Raw genomic sequence first — 27,216 nt, forward strand, 5'->3', positions numbered from 1 at the left:
TGCATAGAGCAAGGAGCAAGCCAGTGTGGTGTAGTGGTTAAGGCGTTGGACTACAGGGTTCGAATCCCCACATAACCATGAAGCTCACTGGGTGACCTTGGGCCGGTTGCTTCCTCTCAGCCTCACGAAAACCCTGTTCATAGGGTTGCCATAAGTCGGAATCGACTTGAAGGCAGTACATTTACATTTTATAGAGCAAGGATGTTTTGAAATAAAGTGGGTTTTCTGACTATTGTTTCCTTCACTTCCAAACAAAGAATACAAGGACTTGCAAATAAACTATTGTGGTACTCCCACAGTTACCAGTTCTTATGAGCTAGTTGCTGCTCATGATGACAATCAGCAACATTGCAGAGACAGAGGTGATTTTAAGAATTAAGGTCAAATCAGTGAGAAATGGCAGGATGCATTCATTCAGCTGGCAAATCTTTTCCAAATTACAAATTGCTCTCCCCTCGTCCCAACCTCAGGAAAAAAGGCAAATGCTTCAAAAAATGAAAGATGCATGATTGTATCATCTTTCAGAGAATTAATGCACCTGAAGAAACCATTTCATGCTCATAGTAGACAACTGATTTCAAGATTATGTACTGTAAGCGTGCAGAGAAAGACTGCAAAAACAATTCATCTTGCTACTGTAGAACAGAATTGGTTGGGTCTTCTGGGGTGGTCTAGAAGTGACTAATCTACATCAAGATTAGTCTGCATCAACTAATCTACAATTTGCCAGGCTCTGTCTACCCAACACTGCCTTCAGGAAGCATTTAAAGCAATAGTGGGGAACATGTGACCTTCCAGATGTTGCTGGACTATGACTCTCATGAGCCCCAGCCAGGATGGCCAAGGGTCAGGGATGATGGGAGCTGTAGTTCAGTAACATCTGGAGGGCCATGGGTTTCCCAACCTTGGCAGATGCTCCAGATTTAAAGGCATGTCACCTTGTTTGGGCCTTGTCTGATTTGTTTCCTTTACTTCTATTTTCTTATATTCATCCCCAGTTCTAGGGAGGATAAACACGGTCGAGAGTTGCATTGTATTTGATAGGAATGCCTACCATACATACACCAGAGCTTGGAAAAGTTACTTTTTTGAACTACAAGTCCCATCAGCCCAATCCAGTGGCCATGCTGGCTGGGACTGATGGGAGTTGTAGTTCAAACAAAGTAACTTTTCCAAGCTCTGACATACACACAATACCTGTGAAAAGAATGTGTTGGTAAAGGGATTTGTCTAGCAGCAAAAATTCTTCGGAAGCGTGTTTGATGAGCATTCCAAGTTTGAAGTGATTTTTTTATAACCATAAAACCTGTATGCAAATTTACTCATGAATTGTCCCACTGAACTCATAATGGGACTTACCTATGCCATCTGGGTTTGTGAAAGTCTCCTATGTAATGTTGAAAGTTACATATGAATACAATTTCCAGTTACAATATGGACTGGATAGCTGAAAGTAAAATATTTCTACACAAAGTTTCCTGCACTGTTGCAGAATGGTAGGACAGCATAATTTCTCTTTCAGCAGCCGTTTGCAAATGACCATCATGCTAAGCACATACTAATTATATCTGCCCGTTCTCTACAGCAGGGGGCCTTAACTTTAGGAGCCAGGTTCACAATGTCACACTTTTTATTTTCAGGTCAATTGGCCTGAGATTATGTCCTGGACTCTAGATAGTAACCCTCTGCACAGGAAGGCAACCCTTAAGATTTCCTATAGCTTTCATCTTCAGTGTTTAAGAACTGGATACTCCTTTCTCAAGGCGAGAGCTAAGAAGAGAATCCAGGAGGTCCAGTTGCCCCATTTTCTCTCCTCATTCCAGAAGCAGCCTCATAAAGACAGGCCCTGTCTTACAAAGAAATTTCCATGTGCAGGGTGAATACAGCTAAGACATCTATCATGCCAGCAGGGTCGCTAGGCCAGGGATAGCCAAGATGATGCCTGTGATGTTCCTATATTAATGTATATATGGTAAGTGTTGGTTGTTTAGAAGATACATGGTAAGTGGAGTGAAAGAGGGGGAGTGAATGGGCAGTAGAATGCGAGATGATTGGCTGAGTGTTTAAAATGGCTTAGTGTATAAAAGGAAGAGTGAGAGTGGAATCTGGGGGGGAGAAGAGAACTGAGTGGGTTGCTTGGTGGGGTTTAGAGAGTTGTTTACCAGGAGGGAGATGGAGTTCGGATTAGTATTGAGTAAAACCATATGCTTATGTGCCTTAAGAAGAAATCTTGTTAATCTTGTTAGCTTTGTTATCTGTAATAAATACTTAATTTGGTTTACCAAAGGCCTGATCCTTGGCTGGGGTTTCACAGACCAGAAGGGAGGGTAAGGTAATGACCAAGGCTGAAGGGGAACTGTAACAAATGGTGGCAGCGGTGAAGAGAATAACAATACCAGTATTCAGAGTCTCTGGGAATACTAGTATTGGGACGTTACTGGTGGTTGCCTAGCAGGGGGATCTGTTGAGATCTGTGCTAGAGCGGGGAGAGAAACCATAAGAGAGAGCGGTCCGGACTGGTGGAGTCCCTGGTGGTGCCTAGTGACAGGCAGTAGCCACGCGCAGGTAGGAACCTGACAGGGAGAGCCAGGGAAGGACGCATCACATGTGGTGGCAGTAGCGGTGGGATACGAACAACAGAGAATCCAGATACGAACCAAAGAGAGTCCCAAAGACACGTGGTGACAAAGGAGATTACGTCACAGGTGTTGGCTGTAGCAGTGAGATACGAATACTAGACAATCCCTAATAGTTGTGTGGCAAACAGAAATAACAAAACAAGATTACTTGTGAGAGTGACTGGCAAAGAGTGTGTGGCAAAGAGTGAGTGAACTCAAACACCATGGCTGAATATATAAAAATGAAAAGAGAGGAGCTGGTGGAGAAGTGCATAACATTCAATTTACCTCACGAGGGTAAAGGGGTAGATGAATTGAGGGTAGCACTTATAGGATTTGCTACTGCCCAGCAAAAACAACCTGTCAGAGAAGAGACCCCAGAAGGATATTTCAGCAATCCCGCTTATATAGAGTACTTGAGAGAGAAGTTAAGATGGGAGGCTGAGGAAAAAGACAAGCAGAGGGAGTTGGAAGCTGAGAGATTGAGGATGGAAGCTGAGAAGTTGAAGATGGAAACTGAGAGAATGAGAATGGGGTTTGAGGAGAGGGAGAAGCAACGAGCAGTGGATGCCGAATTACAAGTAGAAAAGTTAAAATCTGAAAGAGAGAAGTTTCATTCTGATGAAACAAGAAAGGACAGAGATGGAGCAAAAATAAAAATTACTCCAAAGGACTTTGCTGTCTATGAGCCTGGTCAAGATCCTCAAATTTATCTCAGCTCCTTTGAAAAAGCAGCTCAGTTGTGGGGGCTACCTGAAGATAAATACATGCAGTATTTATCAAACCTGATTAAAGGGGAATTGGCTGAGGTATACCAATATTTCCCCTCAGACAGGCCCACCACCTATGCTGAATTCAAAGAAGCAGTGTTTAAAAGATTCAGATTGGGGCCTGATTATTTTAGAAAGCTTTTCAGAAACTGCCAGATATAGACAGGGAGGTCTTTCGTGGAGCTGGGGGCAAAACTGATGGACATATTTGGGAAATGGCTGACAAGTGCAAAAGCTCAGTCTGTGGAGGAGGTGAAAAACCTCATGATACTGGATCAATTATACCATCAGTTACCACCAGAAATAAGGCTCCTGGTCAAAGACCGTTCCCCTACATCGGTGCAGGAGGCCGCAGAGATGGCAGATCACTTCGCCTCCAACAGAACTGGCTGGGTGGGGAAAACATCAAGAGATTTTAAACCCAGACCATATAACGCTGGCAGAAGGGATGTGGTACCACAGAGAGTGAGTCCTCCAGTAAAATCTGAAGGGCACAGGACACCCCAGAGTGGATCTGTGTACCCTAAAAGTGAGGAGAAATTATGCTACAAATGTGGTAGACCGGGGCACCTACGTTTTCAATGTGAGGTTGCCAACCCCATTAGTAATCCTGCTCAGACAAGGGCAGTGAAAACAGAGCCCAAGGCTTTAGAAACAGCGAAAAAGGTTCAGTTCTGCCAGATAAACTGGACAGAAGTAACAGACCTTGATTCAAGTCTGAGAGAGGAAGTGAGTGTACAAGGGGCAAATTATTGGGCATTGCTTGATACTGGTGCCGCTCAGACATTACTGAGGCCAGATTTAATAAAATCTGAGGTAATATTACCTCAGGAAACTGTGACTATCCAAGGAGTGAGGGGTCAACCAGAAAGTTTGCCTGTGGCCCTGGTGGATATGACTTGGAGAGGCCGAGAGGACCGATATAAAGTAGGCATTAATGCCCAGCAACAAGAACCAGTAATACTGGGAAGGGATGTAATGGGCGCCCAAGGAAAGATCTATGTAGTGACCAGACAGCAAATTGGCAGAGAAAAAGAAGCCATATTAAGGGGGGCTGAAACAAACAGGGTGGAATCTGTTAACCAGCCTCAGGTCACCATAGCAACCACTAGCAGGCCTGCTGAAGGAGACAAACTGTATCAAGTGGTCTCTGGGAAAGAAGCAGAGCAATTCAGGGAAGAGCTGCATAAAGATATAAGTTTGAAGCAGATAAAGGAACAAGCTCTGACCCAACAGATTCCTTTCACTGACAAACTGAGGAATCAAGTTGTGTGTGAGAATGGGATTTTATATAGATTGTGGATGCCTGCTGAGAGAAAGGATGAATGTGAACCAGTGAAGCAATTAATAGTACCTAGCAAATACAGAACCAGATTGCTAGAGGTAGCCCACGATGTCCCATGTGCAGGACATCTGGGAATAAAAAAGACCAAGAGGAGATTGGCTGCACACAATTATCGGCCAAACATCTCCAAAGATGTAAAACAACATTGTCTATCTTGTGGAATATGCCAAAAGGTGGGAAAAAGTGGAGTAAAGACTAAGGCACCCTTAAAGCCCCTTCCTATAATTGGACAACCCTTTTATAGAGTGGGAATAGATTTGATGGGCCCTTTTTCCAAACCCACAAGGCATGGCAAGAAATATCTATTGGTGGTGGTGGATTTTGCCACCAGATACCCAGACGCAGAAGAACTAAGATCCGTGGAAGCCCCTGTAGTGGCAGAGGCTTTATTAAAAATCTTTATGAGGCTGAGTTTCCCTCATGAAGTGCTGACGGATCAAGGCAGTGTATTCATGGGAGAAGTGATGCAATGTATGTGGAAATGTTGTGGTCTAAAACATCTAAAGACCACTACTTACCATCCCGCCACTAATGGGTTAACAGAGAGATTCAATGGCGTTTTGAAGGGCATGATCAGAAGCTATGTTCAAGATCACCCACAAGACCGGGATGAACGGTTGGGATGCTTCTTATTTGCATACAGAGAAGTCCCTCAGGAGTCAACAGGCTTCTCACCCTTTGAACTCATGTTCACTAGAAAAGTGAGGGGACCTTTGGAACTATTAAAAAATTCATGGGAAGGAACCCTGGGAGAGTACAAAACATCTGTAGTAGATTTTGTATTGGAATTCCGCAATAAATTAACATCAATGATGGAGGTGGTGGAAAAGAATTTGAGTCAAGCACAGGAGAAGCAACGTTACTGGTATGACAGAACAGCCAGGGAACGTGTGTATGATGTGGGACATATGGTTATGGCGTTCATACCCAGGAAACATGACAAATTACAGGCTAACTGGGAAGGACCATATACCATCAGAGAAAGGCTTGACACAGTGACGTATGTAATTACCACAGACCAATTAAACAAAAGCAAAGTGGTTCATGTAAATATGTTGAAGCCTTACCATACCAGGGATGCACAGATGTTGCAAGTTACCTTATTCCCTGAGGGAAGTGGGCCTGAACTTCCAGATTTGGTACAGGAAAGCAAAGACAAAGGAGGGGTAGATCAAGTGGAATGGTCAGAGGAGGTGAAGGAGGAAGTAAAAGAGGAGATTCTGAGAGTTTTGAAAACCTATAGGAATCTCTTTAGCAACAAACCTGGCCGAACCAGTATAGTTATACATTCCATTGATACTGGAGACCATGCCCCAATCAGATCTGTTCCGTACCGTGTGAATGGGAAAGTTATGAATGAGATCAAAAAGGAGGTGGAAGATATGCTGGAATTAGGAGTGATCAGGGAATCCATCAGTCCCTGGGCCTCAAGTATTGTCCTGGTTCCGAAAAAAGATGGAACGACCAGGTTTTGCATTGATTATCGGCTAATCAATAAAATTACTGTCCCAGATGCGTATCCTATGCCTAGGGTAGACGCAATGTTAGAGTTATTGGGGGCAGCAACCATTATCTCTACACTAGATCTCTGTAAAGGATTTTGGCAAATGGAACTAGATGAGCAATCCAGAGCCAAAACTGCCTTCAGTACACCAGATGGGTTATATGAGTTTGTGACCTTACCCATGGGACTAAGGAACTCACCAAGTTCATTTCAGAGGCTAATCAATACTGTGTTGCGAGGCATGTCAGCTTTTGCAGTGGCCTATATCGATGACGTGGCCATTTTTAGCAAGTTGGTGCCTGAGCATGTCCAACACCTGACAACAGTATTGGAGGCCTTAAGAAAAGCAGGCCTCACAATAAAAGCTAAGAAATGCCAGTTTGGACTAAAGGAAGTAATCTATTTAGGACATAAGGTGGGGAGTGGGAAAATCACCCCCTTATGGAGCAAGGTGGAGGCAATACAAGCGTGGCCGATCCCCTTAACCAAAAAACAAGTAAGGGCATTTCTGGGTGTGGCTGGATTTTATAGGAAGTTTGTGAGAAATTTTGGGGAAATAGCAACCCCCTTGCATGAATTAATAAAGAAGAAGTGTTCTGAGCGTGTGGTATGGACGGATTAATGTCAGAAGGCTTTTGATCTACTGAAGCAAGCCTTGTGCCAAGGACCCATATTAATAGCACCAGACTATGAGAAACCATTCATCATGGCTACAGATGCGTCAGACCTGGCGCTGGGAGTCGTCTTGCTACAGGAGAGAGAAGGCACCAGACATCCAGTGGCGTACCTGAGTCGCAAGCTGATGCCGAGGGAGAAAAACTATGCGTCGGTCCAGAAGGAGTGCCTAGCGGTCGTGTGGGGACTGAACAAGTTGCGCCCATACGTGTGGGGATGAAGATTCACAGTGACTACGGATCATCGGGCCTTGTTATGGTTGCAGACTATGAAAAACCACAACACTATGCTGCAGAGGTGGTCCTGGGCCCTACAGGACTATCAAGTGGACTTCCAGTTCATAAAAGGCAAGGACAATGTACTGGCCGATGGACTTTCCAGGCAAGTGGCTGGGACTGCAGTGACGTGACCAGACAGAGGAACAAAGAAAGACATTTTCCCCATAGAGACTTTTATTTGTTAACGCGACGTATAAATCCTGGAACAGGAATAATACTCTGCTGTTGTTTAAGGGGGGGGGGAAATGTGATGTTCCTATATTAATGTATATATGGTAAGTGTTGGTTGTTTAGAAGATACATGGTAAGTGGAGTGAAAGAGGGGGAGTGAATGGGCAGTAAAATGCGAGATGATTGGCTGAGTGTTTAAAATGGCTGAGTGTATAAAAGGAAGAGTGAGAGTGGAATCTGGGGGGGAGAAGAGAACTGAGTGGGTTGCTTGGTGGGGTTTAGAGAGTTGTTTACCAGGAGGGAGGTGGAGTTCGGATTAGTATTGAGTAAAACCATATGCTTATGTGCCTTAAGAAGAAATCTTGTTAATCTTGTTAGCTTTGTTATCTGTAATAAATACTTAATTTGGTTTACCAAAGGCCTGATCCTTGGCTGGGGTTTCACAGACCAGAAGGGAGGGTAAGGTAATGACCAAGGCTGAAGGGGAACTGTAACAAATGGTGGCAGCGGTGAAGAGAATAACAATACCAGTATTCAGAGTCTCTGGGAATACTAGTATTGGGACGTTACTGGTGGTTGCCTAGCAGGGGGATCTGTTGAGATCTGTGCTAGAGCGGGGAGAGAAACCATAAGAGAGAGCGGTCCGGACTGGTGGAGTCCCTGGTGGTGCCTAGTGACAGGCAGCAGCCACGCACAGGTAGGAACCTGACAGGGAGAGCCAGGGAAGGACGCATCACAATGCCCTCCACAGGTTGTGGGCCACTCCCATAATCCCTCACTATTGACTATGTTGCTGGGAGTTGTAGTTCACAATATCTGGAGAACATCACATTGGCTCCTCCTCCTCTAGGCCCATGATCAACAACCATTCATTTTTCTGGAGTGCCAGTATGAAGAGATGATGACGGGTGGCAGGCCAGCCCTCCTTACCTACTCCCTCAGATAGATCACAGCAAGTCCCATGGGTTGGAATGGTACCCTTAAGGGGAGAGCAGACTTGGTGCTGTGGCCACTGGTTACCTCCCTGTGCTGCAACCATCACAAAGTCACATAGATTTGTCAGCGGTTTTCATTCTTCCCTCCATCAGGCCTCTGATCTCTCTCCCTCCTAGCATCCCCTGTAAGAAGTTAGGCCATTCATCAGCCCACAAAGCTGTCCTTTAAACAAACTCTTCTTTTCTTGGGAATAATTGGGTTTTGAATAGGGCAAGTAAATGGGAAAATGGCCACTTGACATTAATGCTCACTTCTGATGGGAACACAAACAATTCATTCTACCATTACTGGGAAGATTAGGAAGACAAGACGTACTTTTCCTGCTAGCTAAACCCAAGTATCTATTTGCACAAGATTTATCACTTTCCAGTTGGACATCCTTTCTAGTTTAAACAGTGTCTGATGTGGAGATAGGGTTTCCCTCCCTCCCCACACCTCACCAGACAGAGGCCATGGCTTTAAAAGAGCAGGAAAACAGGCAGCAATTCAAGCAGTGAAGCTTTTCAATATACTACCATTACGGGAAGATCAGATAGGCTGTTTCACTAAATAAACCTTACTCAAGAATCTATTTATATGAGTCACTGATGGGAAAAGTAGCAGAAATAGAGTATGTGTGTATCATGCTGCTAAACGGGGCCGGCCCCAGGCATGCCAGGGCCCTTAGACACCAGCCTGCCCTGGGCCCCTCAGCTTCCCTTCTGCGATCCGCGGAAGCAGCTGCGGCTCGCCGGACAGGAGCTTCCGAGCCACCTGTCATCCCCCGCTTCACCTACCTTTGTCTCTGCTGTTTTTTGCGGCTGCGCGCACTGCGCACACAGGTTTGCCATCAATCAAGATGGCGGCCGAGGTTTCCCTAAGGGGCTGAAGCCTCTTCCGCCATCTTGGTTGATGGCAAACCACAAAAAACAGTGGAGAGAAAGGTAGGTGAAACAGGGGGATGGCAGGCGGCTTGGAAGCTCCTGTCCAGCGAGTGGAGGGGCCCCTGTAGCTCCAGGGTCCCTTGGGCTAGTGCCCCACCTGGCCGCCCTTTAGAACCATCCCTGACCTTACCATTGGCCTCCACCTGTGAACCATTAAAGTTGCTGTCACATTGTCAGGATAAAAACCCACTGTTGAAGGATCATTGGTCAGGCCGTGGATCTGAAGGAAAATGAAGACCAAAGAGCATTCTACAGAAGTGAGAGATAATGTAATACAAATGCAGATTAGGAAAGGGGTACAAAATAATATCCACGTGTTTGGATAACTTAGTGAGCACAGTTGGATCAATAACCAGGAAGTGGAAGCTGCATCAAACCACCCAGGCGCTACCAAGAAAAGGCCGTCCCTCAAAACTTAGCGCTTGAACAAAGAGACTTGTGAGAGAAGCCACAGAGAGGCCAACAATCACTTTGAAGGGCTACAGAGTTCAGTCACTGGGGGTAGAGTAATGGTGCACCAGTCAACCATATCAAGAACTCTGCATAACACTGGCCTGTATGAGAGGGTGGCAAGAAAGAAATCATTACTCAAAAAGTACCATCTGAAAGCACGTCTGGAGTTTGCCAGAAAGTATGAGAGTGCCCCAGCTGTGATGTGAGAAAAGGTTTTGTGATCAGATGAGACCAAGATAGAGCTTTTTGGCCAAAACTCAAAGCACTATGTGTGGTGCAAACCTAACACTGCCCATGCCTCCAGACACACCATCCCTACAATGAAGTATGGTGGTGGCAGCATCATGCTGTGAGGATGCTTCTCATTAGCAGGGACTGGGCATCTTGTTAAAATCAAAGGAAGAATGGATGGAGCAAAATACAGGGAAATACTGCAAGAGAACCTGCTTCAGTCCATTAAAAAACTGAGGCTTGGGAGGAAATTCACTTTTCAGCTGGACAATGATCCTAAGCACAAGACCAAAGCAACATTGGAGTGGCTCAAGAACAAAAAGGGGAATGTTCTACAGTGGCCCAGTCAAAGTTCTGATCTAAATTGCATTGAGAATCTGTGGCGCTCTTTGAAAATTGCGGTCCATAAGTGACATCCAACCAACCTGAACGACCTGGAGCAAATCTGTCAAGAAGAATGGGCCAAAATCGGTCCGACACTGTGTGCAATGCTGGTACATACCTAATCCAAAAGGCTTAAAACTGTTATTGCAGCAAAAGGTTGTTCTACCAAATATTAATGTGTGGGAGCTGAATACTTACACAAGCAGCATGTTTCAGTTTTTTATGTTGCTTACATACATTTCCCAACATAAAACCAATGTCACCTTACAATAATTGAGTTTCAGTGTTTCAAAATAAAATATCAAACAGAACAAGAGAACATTGGTTAGGGGTCTGATTACTTTTGCAAGGCACTGTATTTCACTACTCTGTATGCTTACAAAATACCTGGAAATATTCCATGTCAATACGAAGGGCCATCTTGAATTCTATAGACAAGTAGTCCCTAAACTTCGTTGCCCCTGTGGACCGCCATTTGAGTTTGATTGCTCTAAATGGACATTGTTTTCTAACCTCTGACCATCATGCGCGGAGGGTGCTCAAGACATTTCTTATCTAATTTTTCTACGATCCAGTTCCCATTTGGCTGCATTCATTTTCCATCTGTTCTTTGAAGTTTGCCTGGATAGACAGCTTGCTTTTCAGTGTAAGTTAAGTTACTCTTGTTGATTTACTAAATTTACATCCTGCCCTTCCCCCCCCAGAAGGATCCCAGGGTGACAAACAAAAACACTAAAAGTACTCGAAAAATCTTAAAAACATCTGAAAATGAAACATCTTAAAAACATACAGTATTTTTAAAAAAACTTTAAAGAATCTTAAAAAGCAATTCCAACACAGACTCAGACTGGGGTGAGGTCTCTACTTAAGGGTTGTTGAAAGCACGGTCTTCAGCTAGTACTGAAAAGATAACAGAGATGGTGTCTGTCTAATATTTAAGGGAAGGGAATTCTAAAGAGTTGGCACCACAACACTAATAGTCCGTTTCTTATGTTGTAACGAAACTCCTGATCAGATAGTATCTGCAGGAGGCCCTCACCTGCAGAGCGCAGTGATCGACTGGATATATAAAGGGTAAGATGACCTTTCAGGTATCCTGGTCCCAAGCTGTATAGGACTTTGAACTCCAAAACCAGAACCTTGAACTGAGTCCAGTAGCTAATGGGCAGCCAGTGCAGTTCTTTCAATAGCAGGGCAACATGTTGGTGAGACCCTGCCCCAGTGAGCAGTCACACCGCCACATTTTGCATCAGTTGCAGCTTCTGGATCAACCTCAAGAGCAGCCCTACATAGAGTGCATTACAATAATCCAGCCTGGAGATTACCAGTGCATGGACAAGTGGTCAGGCTATCCCAAAAAGGCTGCAGTTGTCTTATCAGCTAAAGCTGATGAAATGCACTCCTAACTGCTGAGATCACCTGAGCCTCTAGCAATAAAGATGGATCCAGGAGCACCTCCAGACTCTGAACCTGCTCTTTCAGAGGGCGTACGACTCCATCCAAAGCAGGCAATAGATCAATTATTCGAACTCGGGAACCACCAACCCACAGGGCCTCTATCTTGCTAGGATTCAGATTCAGTTTATTGGCCCTCATCCAGCCCACCACCAAGTCCAGGCAGTGGTTCCCAACCTTTATTATTACAGGACCCCCTTTGTAAGAGCAAAAAAATGTGTGACCCCCCCTCCCCATGCTAACTGTAATTTTAGTCTCTGTTAATTGAAAAAATGGTGTGTGGCAAAAATCACATCTCCAAATAAACCTTCCCATAAAAGCTCCCTGCAGACAGGGAGGTGTTGCTTTCTTTTGTTAATGCAAAAGTCCAATGAAATTGGTATCCCCCTTCCTGCCCCCAGTCTGAAGATGTACAGTCCTGTCTCCCAACACCAGTGGGTGACAGTGTTGGACTAAGATCCAAGTTCAAATCCCTACGCAGCCATGAAGTTCACTGGGTCACCTTGGATCACACACTGTTTCTCAGCCTGACCTTTCTCACAGGGTTGGTGCAAGGACAAAATGGAATGGGGATGGGGAACCATATGCATCATCTTGAGCAACGTGAAGGAAAGGTGGGATATAAATGCAATAATAATTAAATACATTTCAGCTGCAGTATGTGGACCCCAGCCTCAACCAACCTGCTGAACATTTAAAAAATAATACTAATCAAGAAGCAGCAAAATGAGGGTGGTGGGGATGCTAGATTGTGAAGACAAAAGGGTGGATAGATTGAGGAGGGGAGTCAGTGCTTTCACCTCTGTACCTGATTATCTTCCCTCTCCTCTTGTTCTGAGCAAGGGTGTTGTCAGCAGCAGCAGTGCGAGGAGACGGGAATTGGTGATAGTAATCCTCTCTTCTTCCTGGTAGCTCCATCCTCAGTCTACTTCGAGGTCTGCCATGCTTTTTATAGGCAGATGCCTGCCCTCGGTATGCCTGAAAGACACTCTGCCACTTCAGCAAAAGTTCTCCCTTTTGTTGGAGCAAGGGGAATGTGTTGTCTGCAGCAGCAGTGGGGAGCAGACAGAGTTCAGGTAGTGAAGACTTTAAAAAAATTAATAAATAATTCATTTCTTTACTGTTGGCGGCCCCCTTGGGGGTCATGGCCCCCAGGTTGGGAACCACTGGTCTAGGGCTTGCACAGCCTCTCCCCATCCATGTTAGAGAAATAGAGCTGGGTATCATCAGTGTACTGCTGACACCTCGCCCCAAATTTCCTGATGACAGCTCCTAAAGGTGTCATATAGATGTTAAACAGCATTATTAAACAGCAAGTTCAAAAAAGCAGCTTGCCTCATTGGTATGTAGTAAAAACTTCTAAAACTATTCAGCTTTTTCTTACATTATTTTACTTACTATATTCTTTTTCTTACATTATTTTCACCATGGCCTTCAGGATCACAGGGGAATACTGGTGCCCCCAGTATTGGAGACAGCAGTTTAAGAAACAATGTCCTAGAGTAGGTCCCTTACAATGGCCATAACTCCTTGTGATATGCAAGAAGCATCCTCTTGTGTCTGAACATTGGCACTGCAGTTATTTCCTTTGCACATCCATATTAATGCGCAGAGTGGTAAGCAGCGGTAACACAGTCGAAGCTCTGCTCACAGCTGGAGTTCGATTCCAACAGAAGGAGGAAGTAGAATCTCCGGTAAAAGGGGTCGAGGTCCACTCAGCCTTCCATCCATCCGTGGTCGGTAAAATGAGTACCTGGCATATGCTGGGGGGTAAAGAAAGGTCAGGGAAGGAACTGGCAATCCCACCCCATATATACGGTCTGCCTTGTAAACATTGCAAGACGTCACCCTAAGAGTCGGAAACGACTCGCGCTACAAGTGCAGGGACACCTTTACCTTTTTACAAAGTGTATTGAAATTTGCAAGACAGCTAAGACTGAATGAATGCCTGCATTTCTAAACAAAGGGCTGTATCTACTGCAAGCTCTGTTCAGAGTAGGCCCACTGAAATTAATGAACGTTACTCACTTAAGTCCATTCCTTTCGATCAGTCTACTTAGGACTAACACTGGACACAACCCAAACTTACTAGAGGCAAGGGCCATTCCACCTATCTCCATCTTTTTGAAGACACAGTTCCCCAAGGGCAAGTACAAGACTCCATGAGAAGCTTAACCAAGGTGAAGTATCGCGTTTGTTTCAGAGTTTTAGAACACTTTTGCTTTCTGTAGTTTCCCTTGATAGTGATTATTCCCTCTTGTGTGGATTTTTTTTAATCAAGTGTCACTCTTTAGAACTTGAGGATGAAGTAGCCACAACATTCAGAAAATATTGGTGACTGAAGTTCAATTGACGCCCCAAAAGACATTTTCTGTTCCTAAATGAGTATGCTAGTGAAAGCCTGCAGGCACATCCCAACAATGAGAAAACTTTCAAAAAATTCCTGTAAACTGGTCAAGTTCCCCTCCTTGCATGCTAGTGTGATTTGCTGAAACACACTGAAGAGCATTTTGACATGGGTGTTAAGAAGTCCTCCCCATTTCACTAAATGTGAACATTCCAGTTTTACATCTCTCATTACTATCTGGAAGCAAATTGTCAATGTAGTACATTTAACCTTTCTTGTTCAACAGTAAGATGGCTAGAATGTAGACATACAATTGTATATAAGACAATCAACGTGAATGATGGAAACAAACTCTTTGAGCATACAATAGCTGGCTGTTAAGTTACTTGACTATTACTCTACTAAAGGGGAAGATGACAATTGTTCAGGCTTATGAGTATGAAAATCCAACTCACTCACCCAGTCAAGTTCAAATTCAATAGCTGAGAGCACATTTGTTGCTAACTTATCAGAACCCAATTGGCTTTCTAACACTAAAAAAAAGGAAAAGTACTAATCGATTCGACTTAAACGTGTAAGGGATTGATTAATGAGCCACTGGGCTTGATGTTGCTTCTTCAGAAAAGTATTAACAAGCAGTCACTCACTGAAAAGCCACATACATAAGATAGCCTGATGACAAGCCAAGTTAAGACCTAATAAATATTGTGGAATGGAGACAGCCCATTAAAAAAATCAATTCCATCCCTATGCAGATACAGTGCCAACCATTCCAGATTACACACGGGTTAAATATTTGAGGAGGAACTTAAGAGCACCTTACATCACCAATGCCCTTAATGTGATGTGAATATGTGCCTTTTTAGGCACATGTATGTGCACAGGAAGTTATATTAGTTTCACCAACATGTTGTAACAGAGTGGCTTTGTCTATTAGCCTGCAAGATACTAGGCCATTCAAAAGCCACAAACTGAAAAGCATCTGAAATCCTTGCCCTCAAAAACCTCCACTAAGCAGGATTACACCAGCTTAATCCAGATGTTACTTTTATAGCTCAGAGTTAAAGTTACTGCTATACATGCTAACGTGTGCTAAATCCTATACCAGATATATACATATGTGAGGCTAGACAGGTTGAATATGGATCTTAAGTAAACCTTTCCTCCCAATTCCAACTCCATCTCAGCCATCTATATTTGAGATCATTCACAAGCAAAGTGAAATATCAAACCTTACGAACTAGAACAATGGTTCCCAAACTTTTTCCCCTATGGAGCACATGAAAATTGCTGAGGGCATTGGTAGACCACTGATGATTTTTCTGTCTGCTACAGCAACTGTAATGCTCTCTGTTAGATGCTATGATTTTTATTGCTTCTTTTACTTCTTATACATTGTATCCCATAGAATTCAAATTGTAGTATAATAAAATACAATAGAAAAAGCAACTAAAAATTATTTAGACTATTTAATGCAATGGATGTACCATCTCCCATCTTCAACCACAAATTGAAACATGCTGTAAACTACCTGAATGAAGCTCATGGACCATCAGTGGTCCATGGACCAGTTTGGGAACACCTAACTATAAAACTGGGGCACTCCCTAAGCATTCTGATTTGTCCCTTGCCATTCGTTTTAGCCACCACAAATATTTTTCTGAGCTATTTCTCTGCCTGGTGCTGCAACAAAATCTTAACACTAAAAATCAGTATTTGGGCCACCAGCAAAGCTCTCAATAGCCACAAATGATTTGGAACCGTCACCTATACACCAGAAGAGGTCCCTTTAAAAATGCTAAGTATTATGACAACTTTTAGTTTGTTATAATATAAACTCTAAACATGCAACTTTTTGGCTCCTACTGAACGTCTTCCTCTTTCAACAAGCCTTTTAAGTACAGACCTTACTAAGGTCCCAGTCTACATCTGAAACGCTTTTTAATGCATTTTTAAAGCTTTTAGAAGACATTTTTAAAGACTTTTTTTTAAAAAAAAAGCTTTTGAAGATGTTTTAATGTTTTTAAGGATGTTTTAATGTATTTTAAAGTCTGCTTTTATGATGTTTTAAGAGTGTTTTTACTGCTTTTGTTTGCCACCCTGGGCTCCTACTGGAAGGGCAGGATATAAATCCACCTCAAAAATACCAAAACCTTTGTTCTAGTGCAGTGGTTCCCAAACTCCCCCCCATGGACTACTAGAGAATTGCTGATGGTCTTGGTGGACTACTTAATGATTTTCCTACCCATCGTAGCAATTTAACATGCTGCGGCTAGATGCTGTTATTTTTAATTTATTTTATTGCTTTTTATTTCTTATATTGTATTTTACAATTTACTTTCCATAGAATCCAAATTTTAACAAATGAGAAAGAAAAGCAGTAATAAAAATACAATTAAAAATGGACCCCTTAATAGAATATAGTTCCACCGAAGATCGCATCTATGTCTGTAGCATTCTCAAACCAGTAGGGGAGGACTATGCCAGTCTCCCTCTGGCCATCCCTGAAATTAAGAGTACCGCTGTTGCAAAAATGTGCCCATAAGCTCTTTCGTTCTCTCAATTTTGCCACAAACAGACCTTCCCAATGTACAGTGCACAACCAAAGACACACATTGCATACAAATAGTTTAGCATCTCACTGAAGCCCCGTTTCAACTGCTCAGTAAGTCCAAACCAAAATTTTGCTTTCAACGATTTGGTCATCATACAGAGAATCCCTGATCTTTCAGAATTGTAATTCAGAATTTTACTGGGGTAAAGGAATGATTTGTCATTGACGTAAACATTCAAGCTGACCATAAGTGTTCACTAACCACTAAGCAGGAAAAGCTGCACATCCCTTCCCTCTTGCTGCAGGGAAAACGTAGCATGGGTGTTTCTATCAGCTGTTAGCCTAAAGAGCACTCCAATACCTCAATTAGCACAAGGCTAGTCTTAGCAAAGTTGCCATGTCCCTAACAGAAGCACTTTTCAAGTTCAGCAAGTATACGCCAACTACAAAAAGCAACAATGGACACTGAACAGAGTAAGTTCTCATTCTGTACTGTAGCTAGTCTGTGGGTCACATTTGGGCACAGGGATGCTTGCCTGAGTATGCATTTGAGTGGATGAACTTTATACTCATCTGCCTTCAGTCCTATGAAAGTCTCTTGGCTGTATTTATATACAACCCACATTCTGGATGTATTGCTACTCAAGAGACCTAATCAACAATGTGAGATGATGCAGTATAATACTGAGATCATACTCAGCATTGTGATGCAATTCCAAGGTCAGCAGGCTAATCATCATGCCATGAACATACCAGGGTAGGGCAGCACTTTGTAATTTTCTTGCTTCTTCCATCCAGTCAGGAAATTATCTACTGAACCCCTGCTTTTCAACAGCTAGGACTGTTAGCCAGAACATCTTCCTCCTCTGAAGATGCCCAGTTCTTTTGCGGCGGCAGCACAGGGCTAAAGTTTGTGAACTGATACCTCAGCTGACAAAAAGCTATCACGTTTTACCCTTAACGGTATTGAAAGCACAAGGCAACAGTTTCTGAAAATCACTTTTATTTAAATAAGTGTTTAAATACATTTCACAGAACATCAGGACTCAAGCCAAAAAATCTGTTGCTTCACAGGGTCATTATCTGCTAAAGCAGCACTCCACAATGACATCCTATTTTAAAACTGCTCCATTAACTTTAAGCCACGCATTGAGCCTATTACTGATGCGCCTGGATAAGGGAACTTTGGTTTCCACATCCCCTAATACCTTTGAAGGAAGATTCGTTCAGATATACAAAAGAAATTCAGACCCAAGCCGTTCATTATGCCACTTAAGTGTCACAGTTCATCCAGGACAGGCACCTCTAGTTATTAGCCTCAATTTCTAGAACACAGAAAGTGGTCTCATTTTTTTAGACAGTCCCCAACACAGCCAGAACATCCATGGCCTTTTACCAGAAATGTCTTGTGTAGAAAAAACTATTGGCTTGATACCATCACAATGGGGTCTGGTTTAAATGAGGGACAGCAAGACGACACAACTTGGGCTCTTGTCAGTTTATTACATTGCTGAGTTACACTAGTCCAGACTAAAGGGAACCTGATGTGATTACATTATGCAAGCTGGCTTGTTTTTAAACTAGTGATGTGGGGCACCCAAGGAATTTCTCATCGTAAGGATGTCTTCTCCCTTGAGACTTTGGCAAACCACAGGTACTTAAAACCCATGGACTTTCAGCTGGTCGTCTTTAGCCAGTCCGATCTGCAGAAGAAAAGAGAGAGGTAATTGTGGCTTCCAACACCAACTCATGAACACTCCCGTACCCTAAGTTAAGTGTTTTTAATAGCTCAACAATGGCATAGGTTGACTGCATCCTCCACACCTCCATACAAGGTAAAAAGCCAATTTCTCCAGCGTACTGTTGTCTTAATTCTGTTGTTGTGATCCAACATGAACCTACTCATCTTAAAATGAGAAACAAATGGTATTAACCCAAACAATTAAGAGGTTTAACTTACCTCAATAAGGAACTGACAAATGTTCTTCCGCTGATCCCCTTGAAGCTGAATCACCTCTCCATACTCTGGGTGCTCAATCACAGTACCATTGCAAGCAAATTTCTATAGAAACAAGAAAACACATTAGTTATACAGCTCTGAGCAGCTACTTTTTTTGAAAACTCAAAGAGATTAGCTGTGTGCAAAGCTTTGTCAGAGTATACTCTCAGGTGTCCAGAAACAGTCTGTCTTCTGACAACTAAGGTTTAAGCACCTGTCCTGCACACCTCCAAACACTTTCCAGCTTAAATTGTCTTCAGAAAGGATAAAGGCCAACCCCCCCAGCAACCTTTTTGAAGTTCACTTACCTTTTTGAAGGCCTTCACCAGTTTCTTTTTATCGTAATCATCGGCAATGCCCTGGACTGTGGTGAGGGTTTTTCTGCCGTTTCTCTGCTGGATCCTTATATGGATGTAGTCCTCAGTCCCAGCAGGAAGTAAGTCATCACCCTTACTTGCATCAGCAAAGGGGTCTAGAAAGAGAAAAAAAGAGTTAAAGACTACACACGGGGATACTACACCCCTGCTAGAAATAGTCGGTGTGCTCACATCAGGCTCACTGAACAGACAGAATTTCTGCTTATCCTTTCTGCTTCCCATAAGAAATGGGAAAGATTTTATTTTTCTTAGCTACAAAGTAAGCTAAAAATAGCTAGTCACCAACACATCTTCCTAGAAACATTTCCCACACAGGCATCTACTTACCACAAGATCCCAAAAACAGAGCTGCCACAAGACACACTAAGTTGTTCTACCACTCAATAACACCCATACCCCCCTTCCTCTTGCAGGTCTTGAAACAGGCACTTTCCTATGCGGCCACGTGACATCCTTTGAGCTGCCTCTCCTGTCCCAAAGCCACTCCCCTCCTCCGGCTGACGCAACCAGAAAGAATTAGCAACTGCGTCAGTGAGGAGGAGAGAAATAGAGAAGAAAGATGGCAGCGGCTGCTCCATAATGCCACATCCCCACGCCTCTCCTTCTAAAAACTATACTGCTGCTGCTCTGACCTCCGACTTAAGACACTGGATCCGATTCCACCAGCCCTCCTAGGGCTTGGATGGTCGGCGAAACTACCCCATTTGGCCTCCCAACCTTCACCACCTCACACTTCCCTCTCACAGTAACCCCCCGTCCCACCCCTCCCTTACACTAAAGCCCTTGTTACTTATGATCTAGCCCGCCCACTACCTGCATTTCTCTCCCCATTTTCTTAGCCTTTCTATTAGAAATTATTCCCCTTCGCCCCCCTCATATTTCCCTCCCGCCGTCAAGTTCCATACTAGCTTCCTTCCAACCATCCTAGTTTTAACTTCGCCTACTCAACACCGCACCCATCCACCACCCGCGGCTAAGGGGCTCCTCCCCCATTGCCCCCCTCATTGTAGCACAGCCCCTCCCATCGTCGGACAAAGAGGCTCCGCCCCCTGCCGCAACCATGACTACTCCCCGTTTCAAAAATGTCCCCTCCCCTCGAGTTTCCAGTCAGCCTTTTTTCTCCCCATCCCCCACACCAGCCTGCCTAATGGCCGCTCAGGGCCCAACAGGGTCCCGCCCTGTGATCGGCATGGGAACCCTCCTCGCTCCCCCCCCACAAGGCGTCCTCCGTGCGGCCCATTTCCCCCTCCCTCGTCTGTCCCCTGACCCCCCTCCCCAATCATCTGCGGCTTCCCGCCTTCGGAGCCCCCTCGCCTCGTTCCTCACCGAAGGAGTGGAGGTTCTGGATAGCGGACATACGACGCGCTTCGCTTCCCTTTTTCCCGGGTCGGAGGCAAGAGCAGCGACGGCAAAAGGCGGCGGCGAAGGAAACGGCTCTTCAACCTTTGTGAGGGAACACCAAAAAAAGGAAAAGGCAGCAGGAAGGGCGGGGTTAAACGGCCGACGGCTTATATAGGGGCTAGGCTTTTATGACGTCAACGCGTACCGGAAGGCGAAGGAAGTGATTGGCTAGAAGAAAGGAAAAAAACGCCGGAGGGGGATGGGAGGAATCAAGGCTGCAGTTGTACGGCCGTCACGCTCTGCCCCTCCCCACCCTATATTTGTGTGGCCCAGTGCGCTTGCGCATTGGGTGATGCAGGAGGAGGGAAACTGGATACGGCTGGATCCCCTTGTGACGTCTTTGGTCTCTAAGAGTTGAAGATCGGATGAAAAAGAACGTGGGAGGAGGAAACAGTCGTGCGTCTCATACCTACGCGTTGCGGGGAGGGGTTGCGCACTTTCTGAGACGTGAGGGAAGGCAGTCTTGCCCCAGAGTCTTAAAAAAAAAACGAGGGGGGGGAAACTGAACAGTTGGCGCATGCGTATTATCAGGACAGGCTTTCTTTGGGAATCGGAGTGTTTTGTTTGCACGTTACATATGTGGGGAAGCTATGATAATCACGTGTTTTTATTTCTGAAATAAGAGCATTTTAGTGTCCTGAAATCCAAAAAGTCGTCTGAGGGCAGTCTATTCATTGGTGATAGAAAAACGGTTTGTATGTGCCCAGAGAGACACACAACATATTTCAGATATTCAGAATTCCGCAGATGCCCCATTTGTCCAAACTATTTCTGGAATTAACTAGAGGGAATTTGTTTGCTCATCTCTAGAGCCAATAAATGGGGCGATATACTTCCCATTCTCTTCTGCTACAATTCTCCCCATCATTCAGATACTTCATGTATTCTCTGCTTTATATATTCTCTGCTGTTTAACTGGGATGTTTCTTCTTAGTCTGGGAGTTGCTGCAGCTTCACAGCTTGCATCCCACGGTTAGTTGCCAACTCCTTGAATTGGTTTTGACCTTGGAGAGCTAGGTGCTTGACTCCTATAGTAAAGCAATGCAGGGAAACATCTGGATGTTATTTTCCTATGACTGTGGCCCCTAGCTGGAACCAGAACATACCTGGCAAAACCGATTTGTATTTTGTATGGAGTGCAGCACACACAAACAAGCCCTCAAACATAGACTCTTTGGCTGACCTTGCTCCAGATTGTCTATAAGCCATCATTCCATAGAGGAATGTGGTCCAGTCAGTCAGTACAGGTTAAAGCTTAAGAGTGGATTAACTCTTTCTGTTTGTCATGGGTTTGACTGGTGTTTGTCACAGTGCTTGATCTGGTTATTTTTATGCAAAAGGGGAAGTGATGCTTCTCATTGGATCAGCTTATGTCCATTGTAAGCATATCCAAACTTATGGGTTCACCCTGCCCAAGGCTCTGGCCTTCTCCATGTTCCTTTTCTCACTTTCTTACTACATACATTGCATGAATTAAAGATTTTCCATGTGGAATGCAGGCAGGAAGAAATGTGCATAAAAGAAGAAATCAAAAGATAATGATAATGTGTTGTTGCTGGGGTTTCTGCAACAGAAGTCTGGTGGTCACCATATTGGTTCAGTAGATAACTTTCTCATGTTGATGCCATAATGTTTCTGCTCGCCCCTCACCCCATGGCATGTAGCTAGGTTCACATTCCCCTGTGAACCAGTGTTTCTACACGTCCCCAGTGGCGTGCAGCTTGGTTCACTCGTGGTCTGAAGCAAAACACTGCATTATAAACAACAAAGAGTCTTGTAGTGTTATAAAGATGAACCCATTTATCATGCCATAACATGTCATGGACTATACTCCACTTCATTATAAGAACATAAGAAAAGCCCTGCTGGATCAGGCCAAAGGCCCATCTAATCCAGCTTCATGTTCCCACAGTGACCAGCTAGATGCCTAGGGACGCTTGTAAGCAGGATCTGAGCACAACAGTGCTCTCCCCACTTGTGATTCCCAGCAAATGGTATTCAAAGGCATACTGCCTCTGACAGTGGAAGTAGAACACAGCCATCATGGCTGGTAACCATTAATGCATGAAGTGTTATCCTGGGTTGCAGACATATATACTTAGCTGGGTGGAGGGATTTTAAGAATGAGGTCAGAGGGAAATTAAATGCATAAATGTACAATCTGCATTATATCATATCTGCAGTGTGCCTGCTGTCAGCATACTGCTGGTTGTCCAGATCAGCTAGCAACCCACAGACCAGATGTGGTCTGCAAAGCAATTTTATTTGGCTCCTGGAGGCTGTACCAGATTTAATCAACATATGGGGGCTAGTGTATGAAACTTGTAAGGAAAAGGAAAACTTTCCAAACATTGCACACCTGAGAATGTTTCCATGTGTCATGTCCCTCTGTGGATTTCATGACATCCCAGACATGGGTAGTCCTCCCTCGTAGTGGGGCAGAAAGTGTTCCCTTCCCATTCATTCTATAATTCTAAGAGAAAGAGCTAGGTATAAATTCTGAGAATAAAAAGTTCAGTGCAATTTTCTTGAGGTGTTGAATTTTCCAGAGATGCAGAGTGATCATGGGCAATAATCACTTATCTGAAACACAAGCAGGGGACTGTGCCCTCTGCCCTCCTCCTTTTAATAGCACTTGTCAAGGGTGTAGCTTATAGACTGATGGAGTAGGCAGAAAGAAGATGCGTGAATGATCTAACCTGTAGGTAAAAATGTAAAGTAAATGCAAGAGCAGGCTGGTGACTGAGAAGGGGTGGCTGCTGGTGCTAAATTTCTAAAGGGGAAGATTCCAGAATTTAAACCATCTTAGAAGTACCTTCTCTTTCCTTGGGGATTCCTTTCCTTTAATCCAGATGCATAGGGCCTGTTACTCAGGAAAAGCACTCTCTGTAAGTTCAAGGCACCTTTTATGTATTTATTTATTTATAAAAGTATTTCTATACTGTCATATCATAAAATACCAGGGCAGTGTTCAAAGATCTGTGTGGTCTGGGGTATTAATCCCACACTGGCACTTGGAAGAGGATTTAGAACAGCATATCTCCAATGGCCCTTCTCTTGCAAAGGAGTGTTTGATCTCCTTGGGTCTGGGCTGATGAGGAAGGGAGGAGGCACCAGCTGCGTCAGGAAGGATCCTGTCTTTTCTTGGAACTTTGCATCACGGCTTGCCAGGGCCCATCCCACAGTTTTTGAACATTCTGCTGTACTTGGATATGATCAAGAAACTGGATAGGGGATATCCTAGAACAACCTTAAAGGCAGCTTGCCCCTGTTGCATCTTGTCCACCTCTCCAGAACAGCCTCCAGGCAAAACATTCCTTCCGACCAGATTTTCTTCTCTGAGATTCTTCCCTTCACCTTCTATTCACAATAATCTCAACTTTCGTGGTTGGAATGTCTCTCAGCAAGAAGTCAGAGAAGATGGTTTAGATCTGATGGATGGTGTCAGGTGTAGAGCACTTGGGTGAGATAGTATTGGACTCCATCCATTGTTTCATTCCATGATCTTACCACCGATGATTTACAAGCCTCCAGAAGCTTGGTGGGGGCCCAGTGCGTCCTCCATTACATTCAGCAGCAAACCCTCCCCCCCGATTCTAACAATTCCAGGTTGTACCCTTAGTTTCTCTGGAGGTGAGGCCATGCTCAGCCCAATTAATTAATCCCAGGTTGGTTGTGACTATAGAGCAGGAGAGGTGAATCTTTTTCAGCCCAAGGGCTGCGTTTCCTTATGGGTCATATTGCTAGTGGTAGGCGGGGCCAGAGGGAAAAGTGGGTGGAGCAACCGGAGTGATTCTTAGCTTGGCTTATGTGTAGCCAGAGGTTTCTATGCACACTCTCCCACACACATCTCTCCATCCAGGCAAGCCAAAGGCACTAGCACAATTCAAGAACATGCAACAGCATCTGAGGAGGGTGTGGAACAGGGTCAGTGAGAGGAAGTGGCTTAGGAGGGGGTGTGGCCTGTGCAGAGTTCCAAGGGCCAGATAGAGAGGCCTGGAGGGCCACCTTGGTCCCCAGGCCTGAGGTTCTCCACCCCTCTTATACAATATGTAGCAGTCAGGCAAAAAAGCTTAAGGGAACCACCTTCTCCTAGATCAGCCATTCCCAAACTTGGAATCCCCAGATGTTGCTGGACTTCAACTCCCATCAGCCCCAGCCAGCATGTCCAATGGTCAGGAATTATGGGAACTGTAGTCCAGCAACATCTGGGGACCAAAAGGTTGGGAAAGGCTGTTCTAGAGCTCCAATCAGGGCAAACTGGTAACAATGAACCAAGGAGCCTTTAAAACCTGGCTTGCTTCCCAGCTACATGGAAAGCAGAAGGGTTTTCCTGGAAGTCATGAAATCCCCTGTGTGTGTACTTTGGAAGGAAAAAGTTGGTTAATGGGAAATGGCAGAAATACGCTTGAGAGAACCAGCCTACTGTGCACAGCATGTGTTAGATTCTGTCTGCTGTGCTATTCCACTTTGGATAGGTTATCTCCTCTTTTCCCCAGGGATAATTTAATGGCTATCTAACAGGAAGAAATTCAACAGGCATGGCTTCCATGAGACAGAATGCAGCACTTGTTGAATTTCCACTCTCCAGGCAGCTGTTAACAAGTCACGGGGCCTCTTTCAGGGGAGAGAGAAAAAAAAGAGGGCAGTCCTACAATAAAAGGGGGAAGGGCCAATGCAAGAGCTCAATGGTTCAGAAAGGAGAGGAGAGGAGCGATGAAGGGTTGAGATAGAAATGGGGGGGGGATTTGATTCTGTTTGCATTTAAAGCCAAATCTCTCAAATTTGCACTTTCCTAAACAATATGAGAGTCAAAACTCAGCCGTGCTTTGAAATTCACAGAATTTTGTGATGCAGTGCTCCAACCAACCAGTGTTTACAAAAATGCAAATATTAAGGGCAAATGTGCTTAAAAAGGAATATATTAGTAAAAATAACATAGTTATTAGTAAAAATGTATTATGAGAAATAGCTTGCAAAAATCTGTACAGCAAAAATTGCATATAAAATATGTTTCTTAGGAGAAATTCGTAATGAGGCTGTAATCTAACCATGGCTACTCAGAAGCAAGTCCAACTGAATTCAATGGAGCTTACTCCCAGATAAGTGGAGCTAGGATTGCAGCCTAAAATGCTTAAGAATTTTCTACAAATTCCTGCAGAAATGTGGAGAACCGAATTTAAGATTGGAAAAATAAGAAACTGAGAGAACCAAAACTGCTAAATCTTTCCATCTTTAGAGCACATGGACTAGTTAGGAAGGGAACCTGAATTTAAAGCAAGTGATTCTGTAATGTAGTGGACAGTCCTTGAATTATTTGTGATGGATCCTCACAAAAACAGTGTTCAATTAGGGTTGCCATCTTTTTTTTTACCTGCTCCTGTGTACCCTGAACAACAGCCTGACACACAAAAATTAAGGAAGTTAACTTTTCCTATCACTTTCTTTGTCACCAAGCCAGGAAAAGCTTTAGTTCTAGGGAGGAGATAGAGAATCTGGGGCCTTCCAGATGTTGTTGGACCCCAACTCCCATCAGCCTCAGCTAGCATGGCCAATACTGATGGGTTATGGGAGCTGGAGCCCAGCAACATCTGGAGGTTAACAGGTGCCTCACTCCTGCTTGTTTGTTTTATTTGTGACACAGGAGCAGGACCATGATAAAAAGCTGCCAACCCGATGCACCAATGTCCAGGATGACATTTTCAGTGAAGCTTCTCCTGCCTCACCCTGGCTTTATCTTGGCTGTATCTCCATACCCTCCCTCCTTTCTCATCCCTGCTACACATTTTGCAACCCCCCAATGTCTGCCTCTTGTCTCTTTCTCGAAGATTTTAAACATACTTATCACATTTCTCACCTACCACCACCCTCCAGAGCAATATGCATGGTTTGGTTCCCTGTTTTATCCTCACAGCCCGAGTGTAGAAATGTAGGGGGGGGGAATTGCTGTCTTGGTGTAGTGATCCTATCTTTGTTGCTCCTCTGTGTGTGTGTGTGAAACCTGCAAAAAATGGTTGCAAGGGGAGACAGGAGGGCAGATTTCCCTTTTCCCTCTCTTCCTTGCCTCTGCTTCCTCACCCTGATCTGCTTAAGGAGATCTGCATGCAAAACCAGCCTGCTGTTGCATACCTGATGGATCAGGACCACCAATTGGCATGAATTAAGTGCCTCCAATTGGACATTCAGACGTGCATCCAGAATGTGAATGGGGATGTATATCCAAATGTGCCTTCAATGAAAGCAAGGCAATGGCACTCTGATGCTTAGTGGGTTGCACATTTGACTTAACACTGGTTCCCAATATAACAATACCCAGTTAGAAGCCTCTTTCTACACTGACTTCCTTACTTGGGAGAAGCCTAGTTTGGTGGAACTGGTTGACAGCTGCTGCAGCCTCTCTCTGCTCCAAATGGAAGAGATCAGCTTGAACAGAGAAGCTGTGGTGGGTGTCCTGCTATGGCAGGGGAGGGTATGGTTTGGGCTTGTGGGATCTACTTCGGAACCCTGAGACCCACCAGCCAGAACCACAGGTGCAAAAGAGATGCACTTATAAGTAAAGAGTTCTGAGTCCAGGAATTTGTTTTGAGTACCAGAACTTGACAGAGCTCACAGTTTTTCTGCACAAAAATCCACTCTCTAGTTCCCCCTCCACTGCTAACATTCTTCATTTTATAATTTGGAGTGTGGGGAGTCTTTTTCTTGTTGCCAATGTTAAAACATTTTAGAGTCAGAAAT

General features: G+C 44.2%; 1 protein-coding gene across 1 annotated transcript; it reads right to left on the minus strand.

Annotated features, from left to right (window-relative positions):
• Positions 1-17,690: 17,690 nt before the first annotated feature.
• EIF1 (eukaryotic translation initiation factor 1) lies at positions 17,691-20,573 on the minus strand. The gene is made up of 4 exons (XM_061588860.1): positions 20,407-20,573; positions 19,012-19,175; positions 18,665-18,766; positions 17,691-18,407 (listed from the first exon to the last, which is right to left on the minus strand). The coding sequence occupies exons 1-4, from the start codon at positions 20,435-20,437 to the stop codon at positions 18,363-18,365; spliced, it is 342 nt and encodes a 113-aa protein (XP_061444844.1). The 5' UTR covers positions 20,438-20,573; the 3' UTR covers positions 17,691-18,362.
• Positions 20,574-27,216: the final 6,643 nt, after the last annotated feature.

This window comes from Rhineura floridana, chromosome 11 (assembly GCF_030035675.1).
Source record: "Rhineura floridana isolate rRhiFlo1 chromosome 11, rRhiFlo1.hap2, whole genome shotgun sequence".
In the NCBI taxonomy this organism is placed as follows: domain Eukaryota; kingdom Metazoa; phylum Chordata; class Lepidosauria; order Squamata; family Rhineuridae; genus Rhineura; species Rhineura floridana.

Coding starts and splice junctions, on each gene's coding strand:
- EIF1 (XM_061588860.1), bottom strand. CDS start 20,437: ATGTCCGCTATCCAGAACCTCCACTCCTTCG. Junction 18,767..19,011: donor TGGTGAAGGCCTTCAAAAAG/GTAAGTGAACTT, acceptor TTGTTTCTATAG/AAATTTGCTTGCAATGGTAC. Junction 18,408..18,664: donor TTTGTCAGTTCCTTATTGAG/GTAAGTTAAACC, acceptor TTTCTTCTGCAG/ATCGGACTGGCTAAAGACGA.